The sequence below is a fragment of the Anabrus simplex genome, chromosome 3 (genome assembly GCF_040414725.1).
Source record: "Anabrus simplex isolate iqAnaSimp1 chromosome 3, ASM4041472v1, whole genome shotgun sequence".
Lineage (NCBI taxonomy): Eukaryota > Metazoa > Arthropoda > Insecta > Orthoptera > Tettigoniidae > Anabrus > Anabrus simplex.
Genome location: NC_090267.1, coordinates 511,568,063 through 511,585,601, shown reverse-complemented (window position 1 = coordinate 511,585,601; position 17,539 = coordinate 511,568,063). Strand labels below are relative to the sequence as shown.

At 42.9% G+C, this 17,539-nt stretch overlaps 1 protein-coding gene across 3 annotated transcripts in view; it reads right to left on the bottom strand.

Annotated features, from left to right (window-relative positions):
* The window catches only part of LOC136866600 (uncharacterized), a 476,012-nt gene that overhangs the window by 40,847 nt on the left and 417,626 nt on the right, over positions 1-17,539 (bottom strand). For all 3 annotated transcript variants that reach the window (XM_068226767.1, XM_067143711.2, XM_067143712.2), the window contains one exon: positions 2,344-2,422. In XM_068226767.1, the coding sequence (XP_068082868.1) occupies positions 2,344-2,410 (67 nt within the window). In that variant the 5' untranslated portion in view covers positions 2,411-2,422. The remainder of the gene's footprint in view (positions 1-2,343; positions 2,423-17,539) is intronic.

Here is a 17,539-nt window from a genome sequence, read left to right as displayed (position 1 = left end):
GGGACAGATAAAGCTTTGCCTACTCTAATTCTCTAAGTGCTGTTTTCTAGAAACATAGCCACTCATTCAGTCACTTTTTTGTCTAGTCCAATTGCACTCATTTTTGCCAGTAGTCTCCCATGATCTACCCTATCAAATGCCTTAGATTGGTCAATCGCGATACACTCCATTTGACCTCCTGAATCCAGGATATTTGCTGTATCTTGCTGGAATCCTACAAGTTGAGCTTCAGTGGAATAACCTTTTCTAAACCCAAACTGCCTCCTATCGAACCCGTTATTAATTTTGCGAACATGTCTAATATAATCAGAAAGAATGCTTTCCCACAGCTTACATACAATGCATGTCAAACTGACTGGCTTGTAATTTTCAGCTTTATGTCTATCACCCTTTCCTTTATACACAGGGGCTACTATAGCAACTCTCCATTAATTTGGTGTAGCTCCTCCGACCAAACAATAATCAAATATGTACTTCAGATATGGTACTATAACCCAACCCATTGTCTTTAGTATATCCCCCGAAACCTTATCAATTCCAGCTGCTTTTGTCGTTTTCCACTTTTTTATCTTACCGTAAATGCCATTGATGTCATAGGTAAATTTTAATACTTCTTTAGTATTAGTCACCTCCTCTATCTGGACATTATCCTTGTAACCAACAATCTTTACATACTGCTGACTGAATAATTCTGCCTTTTGAAGATCCTCGCATACACACTCCCCATGTTCATTAATGATTCCTGGGCGAGTTGGCCGTGCGGTTAGAGTCGCGCGGCTGTGAGCTTGCATCCGGGAGACACTGGGTTCGAATCCAACTGTCGGCAACCCTGAAGATGGTTTTCCGTGGTTTCCGATTTTCACACCAGGCAAATACTGGGACTGTACCTTAACTAAGGCCACGGCCGCTTCCTTCCCACACTCCTAGGACTTCCCTATCCCATCGTCGCCATAAGACCTAGCTGTGTCGGTGCGACGTAAAGCAACTAGCAAAAAAAAAAAAAAAAAAAAAAAAAAAATCCTGGAATATCCTTCTTGGAACCTGTTTCTGCCTTAAAGTACCTATACATACTCTTCCAATTTTCACTAAAATTTGTATGACCGCTGATTATGCTTGCCATCATGTTATCATTAGCTAACTTCTTTGCTAGATTCAGTTTCCTAGTAAGTTCCTTCAATTTCTCCTTACTTCCACAAACATTTCTAACTCTATTTCTTTCCAACCTGCACCTCCTTCTTAGTCTCTTTACTTCTCTGTTATAAGATAGTGGATCTTTAACATTCCTTACCATCTTTAAAGGTACAAATTTATTTTCACATTCCTCAACAATTGCCTTAAACCCATCCCAACGTCTGTTTACATTTTTATTTACCGTTTGCCACCGATCATAGTTACTTTTTAAAAACTCCCTCATGCCTGTTTTATCAGCCGTATGGTACTGACTAATAATCCTAATGTTATTATCTTCCTTTTCTTTCACATTTATTTTTAACTACCAGAAAAACAGCTTCGTGATCACTAATACTATCTATTACTTCGGTTTCTCTACAGAGCTCATCTGGTTTTACCAGCACCACATCCAGAACATTCTTCCCTCTAGTTGGTTCCATCACTTTCTGAATCAGATTCCCTTTCTATACTAACTTATTTGCCATTTGTTGGTCATGCTTCCTGTCGTTCGCATTACCTTCCCAATTGACATTTGGGAAATTGAGATCACCCGCTGCAATCACGTTCCTTTCCTTATCGTTTCCCACATAGCTGATTATCTTATCAAATAATTCTGAATCAGCATCTGCGCTACCCTTTCCCGGTCTGTACACTCCAAAGACATCAAAGTTACCCCGGAAAAAATATGGTTAGCTTATGCTATTGCTTTTCTATTTGTTTTACTCAGACTTGTCTTATGGCGACTATGGTGTAGGTAGGGCTATGATTGGGAAGGGAGTGATCGTGGCCATGATTAAGGTACAGTAGCAGCAGTTGCCTGGGGTGAAAATGCGAAACCACGTAAACCATCTTCAAGGCTGCTGAGAGTGGATCTACCGAATGCAAGCTACCAGGTACGTGACCCAAACCGCGTAGTCAACTCGCTTGGTGGCTTATATTATCCGGTATAAAGTGGCAATGACGTTCGTAAACACTCCGCTTACTGGTTATTGGGAAAAGTAAGGTAAGCATTGTCACAGGTGTCCTCTGGTCATTGGCACAGCCTGTCTGAAAATAATATTAACCGTCTTAAAATCTTCACGGTAAATATGAAAAGCATTTTCTGGCTGGTTTAAAATCTATTGTTAAATTGTAACATTGTGCACCAGTTGCTGTATTTAGGTCAATACGCACCTTTGGCCAGGAAGACGAGCACGAGGCCGGTGAACACCAGAGTGCTGGAGACAGGGCCCACGCCCATGGTGAAGATAACCTGCAAGACAACACACAGTTAATGGCTTGTGGGCGGGGTACTGTTACAGTCAGAGCTCAGAATTAATGACTCTCACACACACTCCACTGTCACTGTGCTTGTAAATACTATATAGGCTCATTTTATCTCTACTCTTACACTAGATAGATAAAATATCCGTATCCGCTCCGCATCCGCAAAACGGTTATCCGCGGATAATTTAAATATTTAACTACAGTACATTACACCCAAGGTATTGAAACAGATAGATCTGTTAACGTAATACAATAGGCATTACACCTTGCACCAGAACCCCTAGAGTCGCAGGTTTGTGAGGGATTTTCTCTTGCGACAACTACCGACGTATTGACCTTTGTTCCGTCCTTCCATTGCGGGCAGGAGTCAGGTAGGGTCAGGTCAGATTTACGGCTTAATGGTTTCAAGGCTCTTTATGTATTATTATTCTCCCATACCAATGTCAAGGGTCGCCTAACCATAAGCAAAAACAAGAGTATATGTGAGTGAAAATCAATAAAGTCATTATTTAGAAATTATCAGCAAAATTATCCGCACTGCCATACAGCTTGTGTCCGCCAAAACACTAACTTCGTGCAGGGCTCTAACTATAGCCAATGATAAGTCAACATTGCTCCAAATCGTATATTATCGAGTTAACAATTCTGAACAAGATAGAAGAAGATTAGACTCTGACAGACGGAATGACAGGAAAGACCGAGCAAGAAGGAAGAATGGTCCTTGTCTTACGAGACTCTGTTATTACAGCTAGTGGCTGCTACTGTAATAGAGTCCGCGGTCATGAACTGGACTAACCAGCCGCTTTAGAAGACATGGTTGATGTTCCGAAACAAATACTTATATTCGTTTAACGAATAAACGGCTATAATGATGATACTAGGTAGCTGAAAATAAAACCACTTTTCCCCTTGCGAAAGTCAAATGATCTCCCGGTCATGACCATCCATCAACGCCTGCTAATTTCAGATGACAACCAGCCATAAGACATAGCCTGCACGGTTGCTAGGTAACACTGTCTGACCATCCATCAATACCTTACATCACAGCCTGCACGGTTGCTAGGTAACACTGTCTGACCATCCATCAATACCTTACATCACAGCCTGCACGGTTGCTGGGTAACAATGTCTGACCATCCATCAATACCTTACATCACAGCCTGCACGGTTGCTAGGTAACACTGTCTGACCATCCATCAATACCTTACATCACAGCCTGCACGGTTACTAGGTAACACTGTCTGACCATCCATCGATACCTTACATCACAGCCTGCACGGTTACTAGGTAACACTGTCTGACCATCCATCAATACCTTACATCACAGCCTGCACGGTTACTAGGTAACACTGTCTGACCATCCATCAATACCTTACATCACAGCCTGCACGGTTACTAGGTAACACTGTCCGACCATCCATCAATACCTTACATCACAGCCTGCACGGTTACTAGGTAACACTGTCTGACCATCCATCAATACCTTACATCACAGCCTGCACGGTTACTAGGTAACACTGTCCGACCATCCATCAATACCTTACATCACAGCCTGCACGGTTGCTGGGTAACAATGTCTGACCATCCATCAATACCTTACATCACAGCCTGCACGGTTGCTAGGTAACACTGTCTGACCATCCATCAATACCTTACATCACAGCCTGCACGGTTGCTGGGTAACAATGTCTGGAAGCGCCGTAACAATTCACGCATGCTGTGGGCTGCATGTGGCATTGCGTTGTTGTGCAGCAACACGACGCTTGTTGGGAAAATTTCAGGTCGTTTTCTGTGAAATGCTGCCCGAAAACTCTGAAGTGTGTCGTAGTAACTGGTAGCATTCACTGTTGCCTCCCTGAGAAGGAAATCAAACATTCGGATCATCCTCCCTACATCCCTGACATGGCACCCAGTGATTTCAATCTCTTAGGACCGCTGACGAAGCTCCTGAATGGTAAGCCGTTCAGCATGGAGTCATGACGTTACTTCAGGGATTGGACGCAGCATCGATGCCTTGATGTACTGTTGGAACAAGATTGGTGACTATGTATATTCGTAATATTGAAAGATGCGTTCTGACAGTTCTTAGAGGGAGGTCTGTTTACTGCCTGCCTGGGTGGGGAGAAGGGACCCACTGCGGTTGCCATGGAGGTAAGCCTGCTGCCCGGATCGTGTTGTTTGGAGTTGCCAAACCTCTCGCTTCTTACAGCAGAACACAGCGGTCTGAACGAACAAGCGAAGGGAAGGAGAAAGGAATGTGGCAACGCCGTGCTATGCTCTTCCCTCCATCCCTATCTGTCAAAACGCTTCGTGTATCCCTATATCTGACTGTAAAATAAGTTTGTTCGTGAGAGCTCTTCTTACCTTTTGAAGCGCCTTTGTCATTTTTGGCCCATTTTTTCTTTTTATCTCCGATTAGTTATACACAATTGGAAATTATGTTCGGTTCCATTTTTGTATTTCTGTTTTTTTTTGTTTGTTTGTTTGTTTGTTTGTTTGTTTGTTTGTTTGTTTGTTTGTTTGTTACATCGCCTGAAAATCGCTTAACTCAGTATGGAGAGCCGGGTTGTGCCGTACTCGGCGTTGCAACATTAAGGAAACGGAAATAGGACATCTGAAATGTTGTGCGTTAGTATTAGCTGTATCGGATAATTGCACATAAAGAAAGTCGTGTAATAGATATTCACGTCACCAGTGAGATGTTTACGAAACGAGTCGCGTGAACTTATAAAGTTAGTGGCTGTTGTGTTTGTGACCGGGTCAGGGAATGTAATGAATGAAGCCTCCATCTTGCGGCGAGGATAGGAATTGTGCCTGTCGCACTCCTGTGGGGAAATGATTGATGAATGCCAGATGAAATTATATTGGAGAGTGTTGCTGGAATGAATTATGACAGGGAAAACCGGAGTAGCCGGAGAAAAACCTGTCCCGCCTCCGCTTTGTCCAGCACAAATTTCACATGGAGTGACTGGGATTTGAACTACGGAATTCAGCGGTGAGAGGTGGAGCCACGGAGGCGTTGTGTACCATATTTTATTTATACTGTGGTTAATACCTTATTTTAAATTAAATGGACGTTATTAAAAATAATGTTGATACGACGCAAAACGTTGCACCGATGTTTTGTTGTTTCTCGTGTGCACGTGGGGTTGGGTATACCAGAGTCGTACACATGTTCCTGTGGCCTTGGATTGATGAAGGTAAAGCTGCCTCTGTGGATCAGCGGTAGTGTCGACCTCCGGATCCCAAGCTAGCGGGTTCAAACCCGGCAGAGGTAGTCGGATTTTTGAAGGGCGGACAAAAGTCCATTCGACACTCCATGTCGTACGATGTCGGCATGTAAAAGATCTCTGGTAACACATTTGGTGTTTACCCGACAAAATTCATTAAATCTCAGCCATAGACGCCCAAGAGAGTTTCGGTTTACTCGGTCTGCCATGTAGCGGGCCTAGAGTAAAACGGAACGTCGAAATTGACGAGCAGACAGCCAGATGGCGTCAAATTGTAATGTCTGCACACGGTAGCTGAGGCCATACGATTACGATTATTATTATTATTAATGAAGGTAACACGACCTTTGTGATACATGTGATATTTATCTGTTAGAAATGGATTAGCCCATGTGATCGCGGCAGATTACTTCAGCTGGGAATACAGAGACAGCTTTTTTTTGTGGAGGTGAGTACGGAAGCACAGTGCTGCAGTCAGGCGGAGAAACATGTCTGGTGTTCCTTGATTCACGATCTCTTTGACTATCCGTGTTTACGATGCTGTAAAGCGGAGTTCAACCAATCAGAGACGATTTGTTATCTAACAGTGTGGAAATCTATGTATAGACAATAGGAGTTTTGTCTGTACATTGCTCAGAATTTGAAAAGAATGGTATTTCTGTATCGATCATGTCCACAGTAACAAGAAAATGCAGTTTTTACTTTTCCGTAATTTCTGTCTGTCTGTCTGCCTGCCTGCCTGCCTGCCTGCCTGTCTGTCTGTCTGTCTGTCTGTCTGTCTGTATGTATGTATGTATGTGTATGTATGTGTATGTATGTATGTATGTATGTATGTATGTATGTATGTATGTATGTATGTATGTATGTATGTATGTATGTATGTATGTATGTATGTACACGCATCACGAGAAAACGGCTGAAAGGAATTTATTAAAAATCGGTATGTAGAGTCGGGGTGTGAGCCTCTATAATCTAGGCTATAAATTATTTTATTCACACTGAGTGAAATGGTAGTTTAGGGGAAGGCCTAAAAGTCAATTCTCAGATATTTATATTATTAGTGGTCCTTTTGATAAATACTACATAACTAAAGTTATATAGAATTACATTTCCGATCATTTACGTCTTATGCATTTTTACCGTACCGACTATGATAACACAGATATTCATGAATTTGGATTTTTGTTGCTAAGTCCATATCAACGCCGAGCCCCGACAAAATGGGTGAACAGAATTTAATGAAAATCGGTATATAGAGTCGGGGAATAAAAAACTACAGTTTAAGCTATAAACAATGCTATTCACCCTGGGTGAAATGGTAGTTTAGGGGAAGGCACCTCAAATTTAATTTTTAAATACCTACGTTCTTGGTCCTATGGAAAAGTACTACATAAGAAAAGTTATAGAGAATATAATTTCCGATCATTTATGTTTTATTCAGTTTTACCGTACCGACTATGATAAGAGTGGTATGTCAGAACCGGAAGACAATTAATAATGTGAAGGCCTACAATATCGAAAGCGCGTAACATAGATCAACAATAACATTACACTGACCGTTGTTTGTTGTAATGTTCTTTGTCTCTTATGCTGACATTCAACTCCGATAGATGGGATTACTGCTGCGTACCGAGTATAACAGCCTAACTGAATATTGACGGGAAATAGCTGAGGGTTAGATATCTTTCTTCTTTAGCATGCTATTCCTCTGGTTCATACATTTTCTGATACTGCTGGTACGTAACACACTGGTTCATCATAGTATGCCAGCTATTCCATACCTACTCTGACGCGCTGTTTTGAATGAGCAGTGTGCGCACTTAAGTCAGAGGCTCAGTTAGTAGTAGTAGTAGTATGACCTGGTCTGGAATTACAATTTAGCCCCATTCCAAATTATAGTACCACAATTCACTAAATAACTCAAAATCCAACCCTGAAAAGAGCCGTTTCTTAGGAAAAGCTTCTTCCTCTTCACTATCATTAAATCTACATTAATTTAATTCCAAATTAACAGCGAACATGTGGTTTCTTCTCTGGCTTGGAGGAAAAATTGCCTCCACGTCAGATAGTTCTTTCCCCCGCCAGTGTAGTGAATTGAGATTTTCCGACTCATCGGGTACTCCCAGGAAACAGATAAGTAAACGGGCATAGTTTTTTCCCTGGGAGTATCCGCTATTTGAAACCCCCTCCCCCGCCGAAAAAAGGCCGAAGATTGTTCACGGATGTCTGCGTCTTGGTCATTCCAGCTCTGTAGCTCTGGACTGTTAGTTCGGCAGCATAGTACTGTTCGTTAAAAGTGAGAAAAAGTTTTCATTTCATCGAGTATTTCATATGAAGGCATTGCTTTTAATCGCGCCATTCCTACTGACGTCATTGTAATGACCCATGTTCATTTCAGTTGGGAAAACCACTACGAGAGTCTTTCTGAGAATCTATAAAGGCAGGCGGAGAGTGAGTATCTGCCATTATAATGAAAACTCCCCAACCTGATTGTGACTGACGAAAGGCAAGCTGGCCTACCATTACAATGAAAATTCCCTAACCCAGTCCTGATATGAGAAAATACGTTGGTGACTTGCCCGTCGTGCTTCTAGGGCAACTTAATACAATCTTGCTCACAACGTTTACACTACCTAACCTAGAATTCTGTATGAAATTTAGAATTCCGTAGCGAAGCACGGGTACATCAGCTAGTTACGGTATAAAGTGTCAAATAAGGCGGTTACGTCAAAGTGGGATCTTGTGTGTCCCACGTGGTTTTACCGCACAAGATACAGTAACGGCGGAGATATTAGCAATTATTACATATTTCACAAACTTCCAAATACTGTGCTAGTTCCGTATAAAACAATGTACGTAACAAAAATGATAGAAAATCCAATTTCTTATCTGACACATATTTATCACACGAGTTGAAAAGTCTGATAGCAAACCAAGATTACTTCCCGGCGCGTTCCCGCTTTTACTACGCTCACTCCAGGGAAGATTTTGCAGTTTGTTCTCTACACTTCTTGCCCATATCAATCATTGGTGACCGGGCGAGTAGGTCGTGGGGTTAGGGTGCGCAGATGTGAGTTTACATCCGGGAGATAGTGGGTTCGAGCCTCCTGTCGGCAGCCCTGAGGATGGTTTTCCGTGGTTTCCCATCTTCACATCAGGAAAATGCTGGGGCTGTACCTTAATGAAGGCCACGGCCGCTTCTTTCCCACGCCTAGACCTTTCCTATCCCCTCGTCGCCATAAGACCTATCTGTGTCGGTGCAACGTAAAGCCAATTCCACATTCCTTCCATCTGTGGTGACTGTTTACAGTGCACAGCACCTTCTGGAGGAGGAAAACAGCGGGAAATTACTTCACTTCTCATTTGCCTCGTGACACTGATAGTTGGTAGTGGAGCTGTTCACGATCCACCCAGCCTTCAGACTGAGCAGAGCAATGGATACGACAATGACCCATAAAATAAACTACAGAAACAACAACGACAATAAATTTAATTGCCGTCATTAACTTCGTTTGTACGATATAATTTAGATGACTGTAACATCCGACATATCAGTTCGTTACAGCACTTTACTTTAACAAGGAAGGTTGAACGCTCACCGTGATGAAATTATGCCGTGGCGACTTCCTGTGGCACACCGATGTTGTCAACATCCGAAGACCGGAGACTAGCAGAGGTTACAAGCGAACAAAGCGCTGAGATTTTAAAAGGGTTGTGATAGTTGTGTGTACAGTAAAGGAGATGAGAGCTGGAGTCTGACGTTTACCTGCTCTGTTTCTACGCGGCAAGTAACACCTGTTTTACACATTTTGATTCGACAGAAGGATTTGAAAAAAAAATGTATACTCATAAGTGGACTTATATCTGTGAACTCCTGAACCGAACGTTCATGTCCGTCATTGCGACGAATAAAACATAGGCCTATCTTCGTTTTTCTCTTTCTAAGGAAAACTTGCAGGACTTCTGTGCATTGAGCGAACAATGAGAATGAAATCTTTGCCCGACTGAGAGCGCGAAGGGAACCTCTGCAGCAGTGACCTCGCACTGATAAGTGAAACCAACCACAGTTTGGTTGACTTCTGAAGTTGTATACATTTCTGTGTATTGATTATTGATTTCAATGTCTTTGGCACATATCACAATGTGGCCATGGTCGTTAAAGCGTCAAGTCTGAAACCGTGGTTAGCCGGTTCGAGTCCCGCTGGTGGAAAGAATACCATCAGAATGTTGGCCGACACGGTGGTGGAGTACAATCTGTAATCACTAGATCGCGTGCCAAACCCCTCCGCGGTGGTAATGGGGAGTTAGAACATACGTCGCTGTTGATGGTGATTTGTCCATCGAATGGAGATGTAAAGCTTTGCGCACACCCCAGAAGTAGGCTATGTGCCGGCACCAAATTTCAACCTCTCCCTACCTCATTATCATCATTTCACACCGGGACGTGCAATGGGGAGACCAGACCTGGACCAGGCAAGCCGAACATGTCCTCGAACACTCTCGGCATCAAAAACCATACGACCGGGCGAGTTGGCCGTGCGGTTAGGAGCGCGCAGCTGTGAGCTTGCATCCGGGAGATAGTGGGTTCCAACCCCACTGTCGGCAGCCCTGAAGATGGTTTTCCGTGGTTTCCCATTTTCACACCAGGCAAATGTTGGGGCTGTACCTTAATTAAGGCCACGGCCGCTTCCTTCCAACTCCTAGGCCTTTCCTACCCCATCGTCGTCATAAGACCTATCTGTGTCGGTGCGACGTAAAGCAAAATAGCAAAAAAATAATCATACGGTAAATAAAATAGTAGCCCACCTCTGTGGTATAGTGGTTATTGTGATTAGCTGGCACCCTCGAAGACCCGGGTTCGATTCCCGGCTCTACCACGAAATTTCAAAAGTGGTTCAAGGGCTGGAACAGGGTCTAGTCAGCCTCGGGAGGTCAAGTGATTAGAGGGGGTTCGATTCCCACCTCAGCCATCCTCGAAGTGGTTTTCTGTGGTTTCCGACTTCTCTTCCAGGCAAATGCCGGGATGGTATCTAACTTAAGGCCACGGCCGTTTCCTTCCCTCTTCCTTGTCTATCCCTTCCAATTCCCCCCCCCCCCCAGTCCCCTGTTCAGCATAGCAGGTGAGGCCTCTGGTCCTCCTTCCCGGTTGTATTCCCTACCCAATGTCTGAGCTCCAGGACACTGCCCTTGAGATGGTAGACGTGGGACCCCTCGCTGAGTCCGAGAGAAAAACCGACCCTGGAGGGTAGACGGATTAAGAAAGGAGAATAAAATAATAACCAGTTAACTACCGTCGATACAGACAAACGACTATACTTTAGGATTTTTTAGAAACCATGTGACGGTTATTTTCGTATATTATCGTTTAAGTGGAAGTATACGATTTGGGCATAAGACATATCAACAGTGGGATGACTAATTACGGTATATTTCCCACCTAACTCCTCCTCCTCTTCTTTTTCTTCTGCTTCAGCTTTATTATTCCCACACTAAGTGGGGTCGCTGGTTCGGATTAATTTCCTCCAATTGTACCTGTTTGCGACCAGGTTTTCCTGGGGGTTCAGCTCTGCCATGCCCTGCTTTGTACAGTCCAGCCATTTTATCTTTGGTCTTCCCTTTCTCCTCTTACCAGGCACAGCCATGTTCCGCCTCCTCTTAAAGTCCTGACTCTCAACCCGTACCCAGCGGCATTCAAAGAGTTCGGCAAACGTTTGATCACCCTGGCCACTTACGGGCCTAGCAGGGGGTGATTTATGACGGCAGTGGGCTTTAAAACGGAAGTTCGCATTCCCCTTCAGAAATCCTCACAGCTCTGTTGCTGTTAAATAGACGTCAGTCTCTCTTTTCAGCTCAGACAATTCACACTTGCTTTGTTCGCTGTTTGAAAGTGTTGGATTATTTCTTTGCTTCGTTAATTAATATTTGTGAAGTGTGTTGTTTTTCACTTCGCTTCACGCAATAATGTGGAGGCCGTGGGAATCACACCTGGAAATTATCGCATCAGAAAATCCTGAATTAAATCTGCCAGTGCAGGCAAACGATCCTCAACCGAGCACCGGTAACAGTGATATTCGACCGAGTAGTACTGGTTCCGTGTCCGCGAGTGATACTCAGCCGGGTAGCAGTGGTTCCGCGCCCGCGAGTGATATTCAGCCGGGTAGTAGTCGTTCCGCAGAGAAAAGAAAGGCGACTAAAACTTTAAGTAAGCAAAGTCAACGGCTGGTATGTTAACGCATACGAATACATTATGAAGAACAACGTTCGCAAGGGTTATATTTCTGAGACAGCTAAAATGTTGAAACTTAACAGGAAAACTGTAAGTAAAATAGTAAAGAGGGGACCTTCAACTCCGAAAAAGTGTGGTAATAATAGGGTTATCTTTAATAAAATTGATGATTTTTGCTGTGACTTGGTGAGACGCGAGGTATATGCATTCTTTACTAAGTCACCAACCGTACAGGAACTGTTAAAACGTTTGAAAAATGTGTGTGGCTTTCCTTATGAAAAAACTACTCTACGACAGCTGTTGAAAAAACTTGGGTTTTGTTTCCGTATTCTGAAGAAGAAACAGATTGTAATGGAATCTGCTAGAATAGTAGCTTGGCGATATAAATTCATAGAGCGTCTCCGGAAGTTGCATTCCGAGGAGTGCAGACTTGTCTACCTAGATGAAACTTGGTACGATACTCATGACATTGTGAAGAAAAGGTGGGATGATGGAACTTGTAATTGCATACTGAAAGCACCAACATCGCGAGGCAAGCGTATTATGGTATTGCATGCTGGAGGCAGTGAGGGCTGGATTGAGAATTGCCTTTATTTATCGGCTGAAAACATTGTAGACTGCAAAGCTGATAGCCATGACGAAATGACAGCTCAAGTTTTCGAAAACTGGTTTAGATCTCATCTTCTAGAGAACCTACCACGTGACCGAAAATGTGTAATCGTGATGGATAACGCAAGCTATCATTCGCGGCAGCTGATTAGGTTTCTTTCCATGAACACTAATATTAAGGACATTATTAAGTTTGTGGAGTACAATAACATTCCCGTGCCAAAACCTGTACCCATCAAGGCAGTTATGTTGCAGGAAATCAAATCAGCCAATATCAGTAAAAGGTACGCTGTAGAGGAGATCCCAGCCTCACGTGGACACTAAGTTTTGCGACTTCCTCCATATCACTGTATTTTAAACCCCATAGAAATGATTTGGTTTCAGCTGAAGACATATGTTAGGAAAAATGTTACGCCAACTTTGAGTGCTAGTGTGTGTCAACTTCTTCGTGAAGGAGCTGGAACGATCGGTCCTGAGAGGTGATCTGCTTGTGTTCGAAGCACCATTAAGACAGAAGAGAAGTACATGAAACACGACACGGATAGCAACCAAGATATATTTGTAATTCACCTAGCAGACAATGACTAGGGCGACGAATAGAGGTAAGGTAAATACTCAATTTGTTTTAAAAGTAGCTAAGTTTGCTGGCTATTTTTTGCCCGAACTACATACTCCGATTATTATTATTATTATTATTATTATTATTATTATTGTTATTGTTATTATTAATCTCAGTCTAGCTCGAGCAGTCGAGGAGAGAGGTTGCGTAGCGAAGTGCGTGCTGTAAACATGGTTGGCATTGAACAGTACCGGGACGCTATTGGGAAATGGCAGGCAAGGCAGAAGAAGGAGGTCAGGAATGGATTGGTGACGGACGGATTGAAAATGAGTGAAGCGGTGCTGGTGGTGACAGTGATAGCAGTGTTACTGGTTATTGGGGGGGTGGAAGTGAACCCAGGCCCAAATACCAGTGGAAAATTTAGCGCAGAGGATTTGGCCGCACTCAGGGTGGTTGTAAGTGAAGTGATGCAGGAAAAGTGTCAATGGGATAAGGTGCAGGAAATAAAGGACATGATGGAGGAGCAGAGAAGGGAGATAGGGAACATGAAGAAATGGCTTGAAACGAAGACAGAGGAATCGAGCAGGAGAGTGGTCAACAACGAGAAAGAAATCGAGTTATTGAGAGGGGAAGTGAAGCATCTGAAAGACGAGGTGATGAAGATGAAGAAAGAAGCGGAGGGGTACAGGCAGGAGAGATTGAAAAAAGCCATATTTTTATATGGAATTGAGGAAGGGGCGAGAGAGAGCAAGATTGAGCTGATATTTAAGGTGGTGGAAGCTATACGTGATGTTATGAAGGTAAACTTTAGTGAGGTAGACATTGATGATGTAGAGAGAGTTGGTAGAATCAAAGGTCGGAGGCCAATTAGGGTTACATTGTTCTCAACCCTAATGGCAGATTCTGTGTTAAGAAACAGCAAGAATTTACAAGGGCGGAAAATAGGGGTGAAAGGAGACATGGGAAGAGAAGGAAGTGAAAACGCGAAGATCTTGAATAGGCACCTTTGGAGAGCGAGGAACCAGGGGCTAAAGGCCCGAATAAGAGGTCTGAGGTTGGAGGTGACGAACGGGCGATGGGTCAGAGTTCATTCAGTTTCTAAGCTAAAGGAAATGGACGAAAACGAGAGGGTTGAGAGTGGTGAGAGGTCAAGGCAAGATGGGAAGAAGAAAGAAGAAAAGAAGAGGAGGAGGGACGTGGCAGGAGAGCAAGGCATCTCGGAAGAGAATGGGCAGTGCAGCCGGGAGACAGAAGACCAAGATAGTGAAGTGGACGGTGAGAGTGGACCGCAAGAAACTGGGAGAGGAGAGTGTAGTGGTGCAGTGAGTAAGAAAGGACAAAGGGAGATGGATTCAGAAGTCCAAAATAGTGAGGGGGAGAGTGGGGGTGAGCAGCAAGAAGAGGTGAGTGCAGGGTGCAGTGGTGTAGCGAAAAAGAAAGGTCAAGAGGAGACAGATCGACAAGAAGGTAAAAAACTTATGAGTAAAGTCAGGAGTAAGAGCTTAAAAGACATATGGGGAAAAGTACGTAAAGGGATGGAGGATACAGAGGGAGAGAGGTCGATAAATACTAGAAGTAAGAATAGAGCGGGAGACCTAGAAGGGAGGGAGGGAAAGTTATAACAATTTTGGAAGATAGGATGTGTGAATATTGAAGGAGTAAGGAGCAAATTAGGAAACAAGAAAGTTAGGGAAGTAATTGAAAGTTTCGATGTTGTGGCACTCTTAGAGACGTGGTTGGAAACAGGGAGGGAGATTACATGGAAGGGGTTTGAGATAAAATATAAATATAGAAGAAAAGAGAGGAATAAGGGACGAGCACCAGGAGGGATGATAGTTCTAATTAGGGAAGAAATTAGTGAAAGAGTAGAGGATATAGAGACCGATATGATGGAAACCATATGGCTGAGATTGAATTTGGGAGAGAGAGAGGGACGGAGGAAGAAAATAAATCTAGCTTTTGTTTACTGTCATCCTAGTAATTCAGAATATGCAAATAAATATTTTTTTGAAGAGTTATTGGTGGATATTGGTAGGATAAGGGGAATGTATCCAGGGGAGGAGGATATGTTGTTATTTGGGGATTGGAACGCGAGAATAGGAGAACAGAGCCCAATTTATAGTAGGGAGGATGGAATGTGTTTGTTAGAAAGCAGAAGGAGTGAGGACAAAATTACAAATAGTTATGGAGAGAAGCTCCTAGAGATGTGTGCTGTGGGAAACTTGTATATTCTGAATGGGTGGATAGAGGGTGACAGGACGGGGAAATTGACATATGTTACGGAGAAAGGGGGTAGTGTGATAGATATGGTTCTGAGCTCGGAAGGGATGATTGAGGAAGTTGTAAGTATGGAAATAGGAGATTGGATTGAGTCACACCATTTCCCGGTGAGGGTTATGCTGAAAAGAGAGGTGGAGAAGTGTACAATGAAGGAAAATGAGACAAAGGATAAACGAGGGAGGGGTTATAATAAGTACAAATGGACAGAGAAGGTAGGCCGGGATTGGAATAGGGTAGTAAAGGAGGAGTTACATCTTCTGAAATATGGGTGGGAAGGGGCGTTAGAAGAGAATGATACTGATAAAGCCTTGGAATTGTTGCTACATCCAATAAAGATGATAGCGCAGAAGGTGAAAGCTAGAAAAGGAAATAAGAAAGAGGGAGAAGAATGGTTTAATAGGGAGTGTGAAGGATTGCGGAGGAGGGTGATGGACGCTTTAGGAGAATATAGAAGGAAAGGTGGAAGCCAAGAAAGGGAGTTTTTCTGTAGATTGAGGAAGGAGTATAAAAAGAAAATTTCTGAGACAAAAAAGACGTGGTTAGAGGAACAAATGGAAGCCATAAATAAGGACTGCAAGACTAACAATTTTGAGAGAGTCTGGGATAAGATTAATAGAATTATTAAGGGTGGAAGGAATATGGAGAGAACGAGTATTGAGGAAGTGCAATGGGTCAGGCACTTCGAGGAATTACTAGGAAAAAAGGGGGGTGATAGATGGAGAGGTTCGGGAGAAGAAGTAATTTGGAGTAATAGGGGAGTGGCAATTTATGACTTGGATAAAGAAATCACAAGAGAGGAAATCCGGGGAGTGATAAGTAGAGCCAGAGCGAAGTCGGCCGGGGGGTGTAATGGTATAAATAATAAGTTTTGGAAGGAAATTAGTAAAAATGAGATAATGATAGAGGGCATGGTGAAACTATTCAATAGGATATTCGAGGGAGGAAATTACCCTAGGGAATGGGAAACAGGAATTATATGCCCTATATACAAGGGAAAGGGTAGTAGGAACGATGTGAACAGTTATAGGGGTATATCTCTGTTGGATTCTCTGAGTAAAATATATACGGGGGTGCTAGCGAACAGAATAAGTGGGTGGGCGGAAGAAAATGGAATTTTGACAGATTACCAAGGGGGATTTAGGAAAAAGAAAAGAACAGTGGATAATATAATGATAGTAAAGACTATTTTAGAAAAGTATAAGAATATGAATAGAAGTACGGTTTATGTAGCAGCAATAGATTTTGAGAAAGCTTTTGATAAGGTAAATAGAGAGGCCCTACGAGAGAAATTAGGTAGGCTAGGGATTTCGGAGAAGATGTTGAGGGCAGTGGAAGGAATATACAGGGACGTCAGGTTTTGTGTAAAATTGGGAGAAGAGAGAATGAGTGGACCATTGGAGTCCAAGGTGGGTTTAAAACAAGGTTGCAAGTTATCGCCCATACTGTTTATTTTATTTATAAACGATATTTTAGAGGGGTTTGGGGCAGGAAATTGGGCTGTACCGGTAATTAATGGTTTGGAAGTGCCAGGACTGATATTTGCGGATGATGTGTTATTGATGACGTTAACTTCAGGGGCGATGAATAGGGCCTTAGAGTCAGTGATGCTATTTGCGAGGAAATGGGGATTGAAAATTAATGGAAATAAGTCTAAAATATTGATAGTACAGGTGAACAAAAGAAGAAAGATGGAAGGGAATTGGGTAATACAGGGAGAAAGATTGGAACAGGTAAGGAAGCTGGAATATCTAGGAGTTATTTTTAATGATAAAGGAACTTGGAGTGACCAGATCAAAAGAATGAAATATAGAGGCTTGGCAGCCTTAGCCTCAGTCAGAAATTTGCTACTCAAGTTCCCGGGGATCAGTTATAAAACACTGAGACTCGTGTTCAGGTCGGTAATAGTGGGGAGGGTATTATACGGAGCAGAAGTTTGGGGGCTGGATGAAAAAAGAGAGGAACTAAGAAAGATTGTTAGTAGTTTTGCTAAGTTAGTGATGGGCTTACCGAGGTGTACAGCAAATGTAGGGGCGGAATTAATGTGTGGGGAGGATTTGGAATCAGAGGGTGTGAAAAGAATAGTTAGATATTGGATGAATTTAAAAAGACAGGAAGGTGGGAGAGTTTTACAGGCTGCATATGTACAGCAATTTAAGAGCATGTATAAGGGGGGATGGTTAGAAAAAATAAAAGGATATT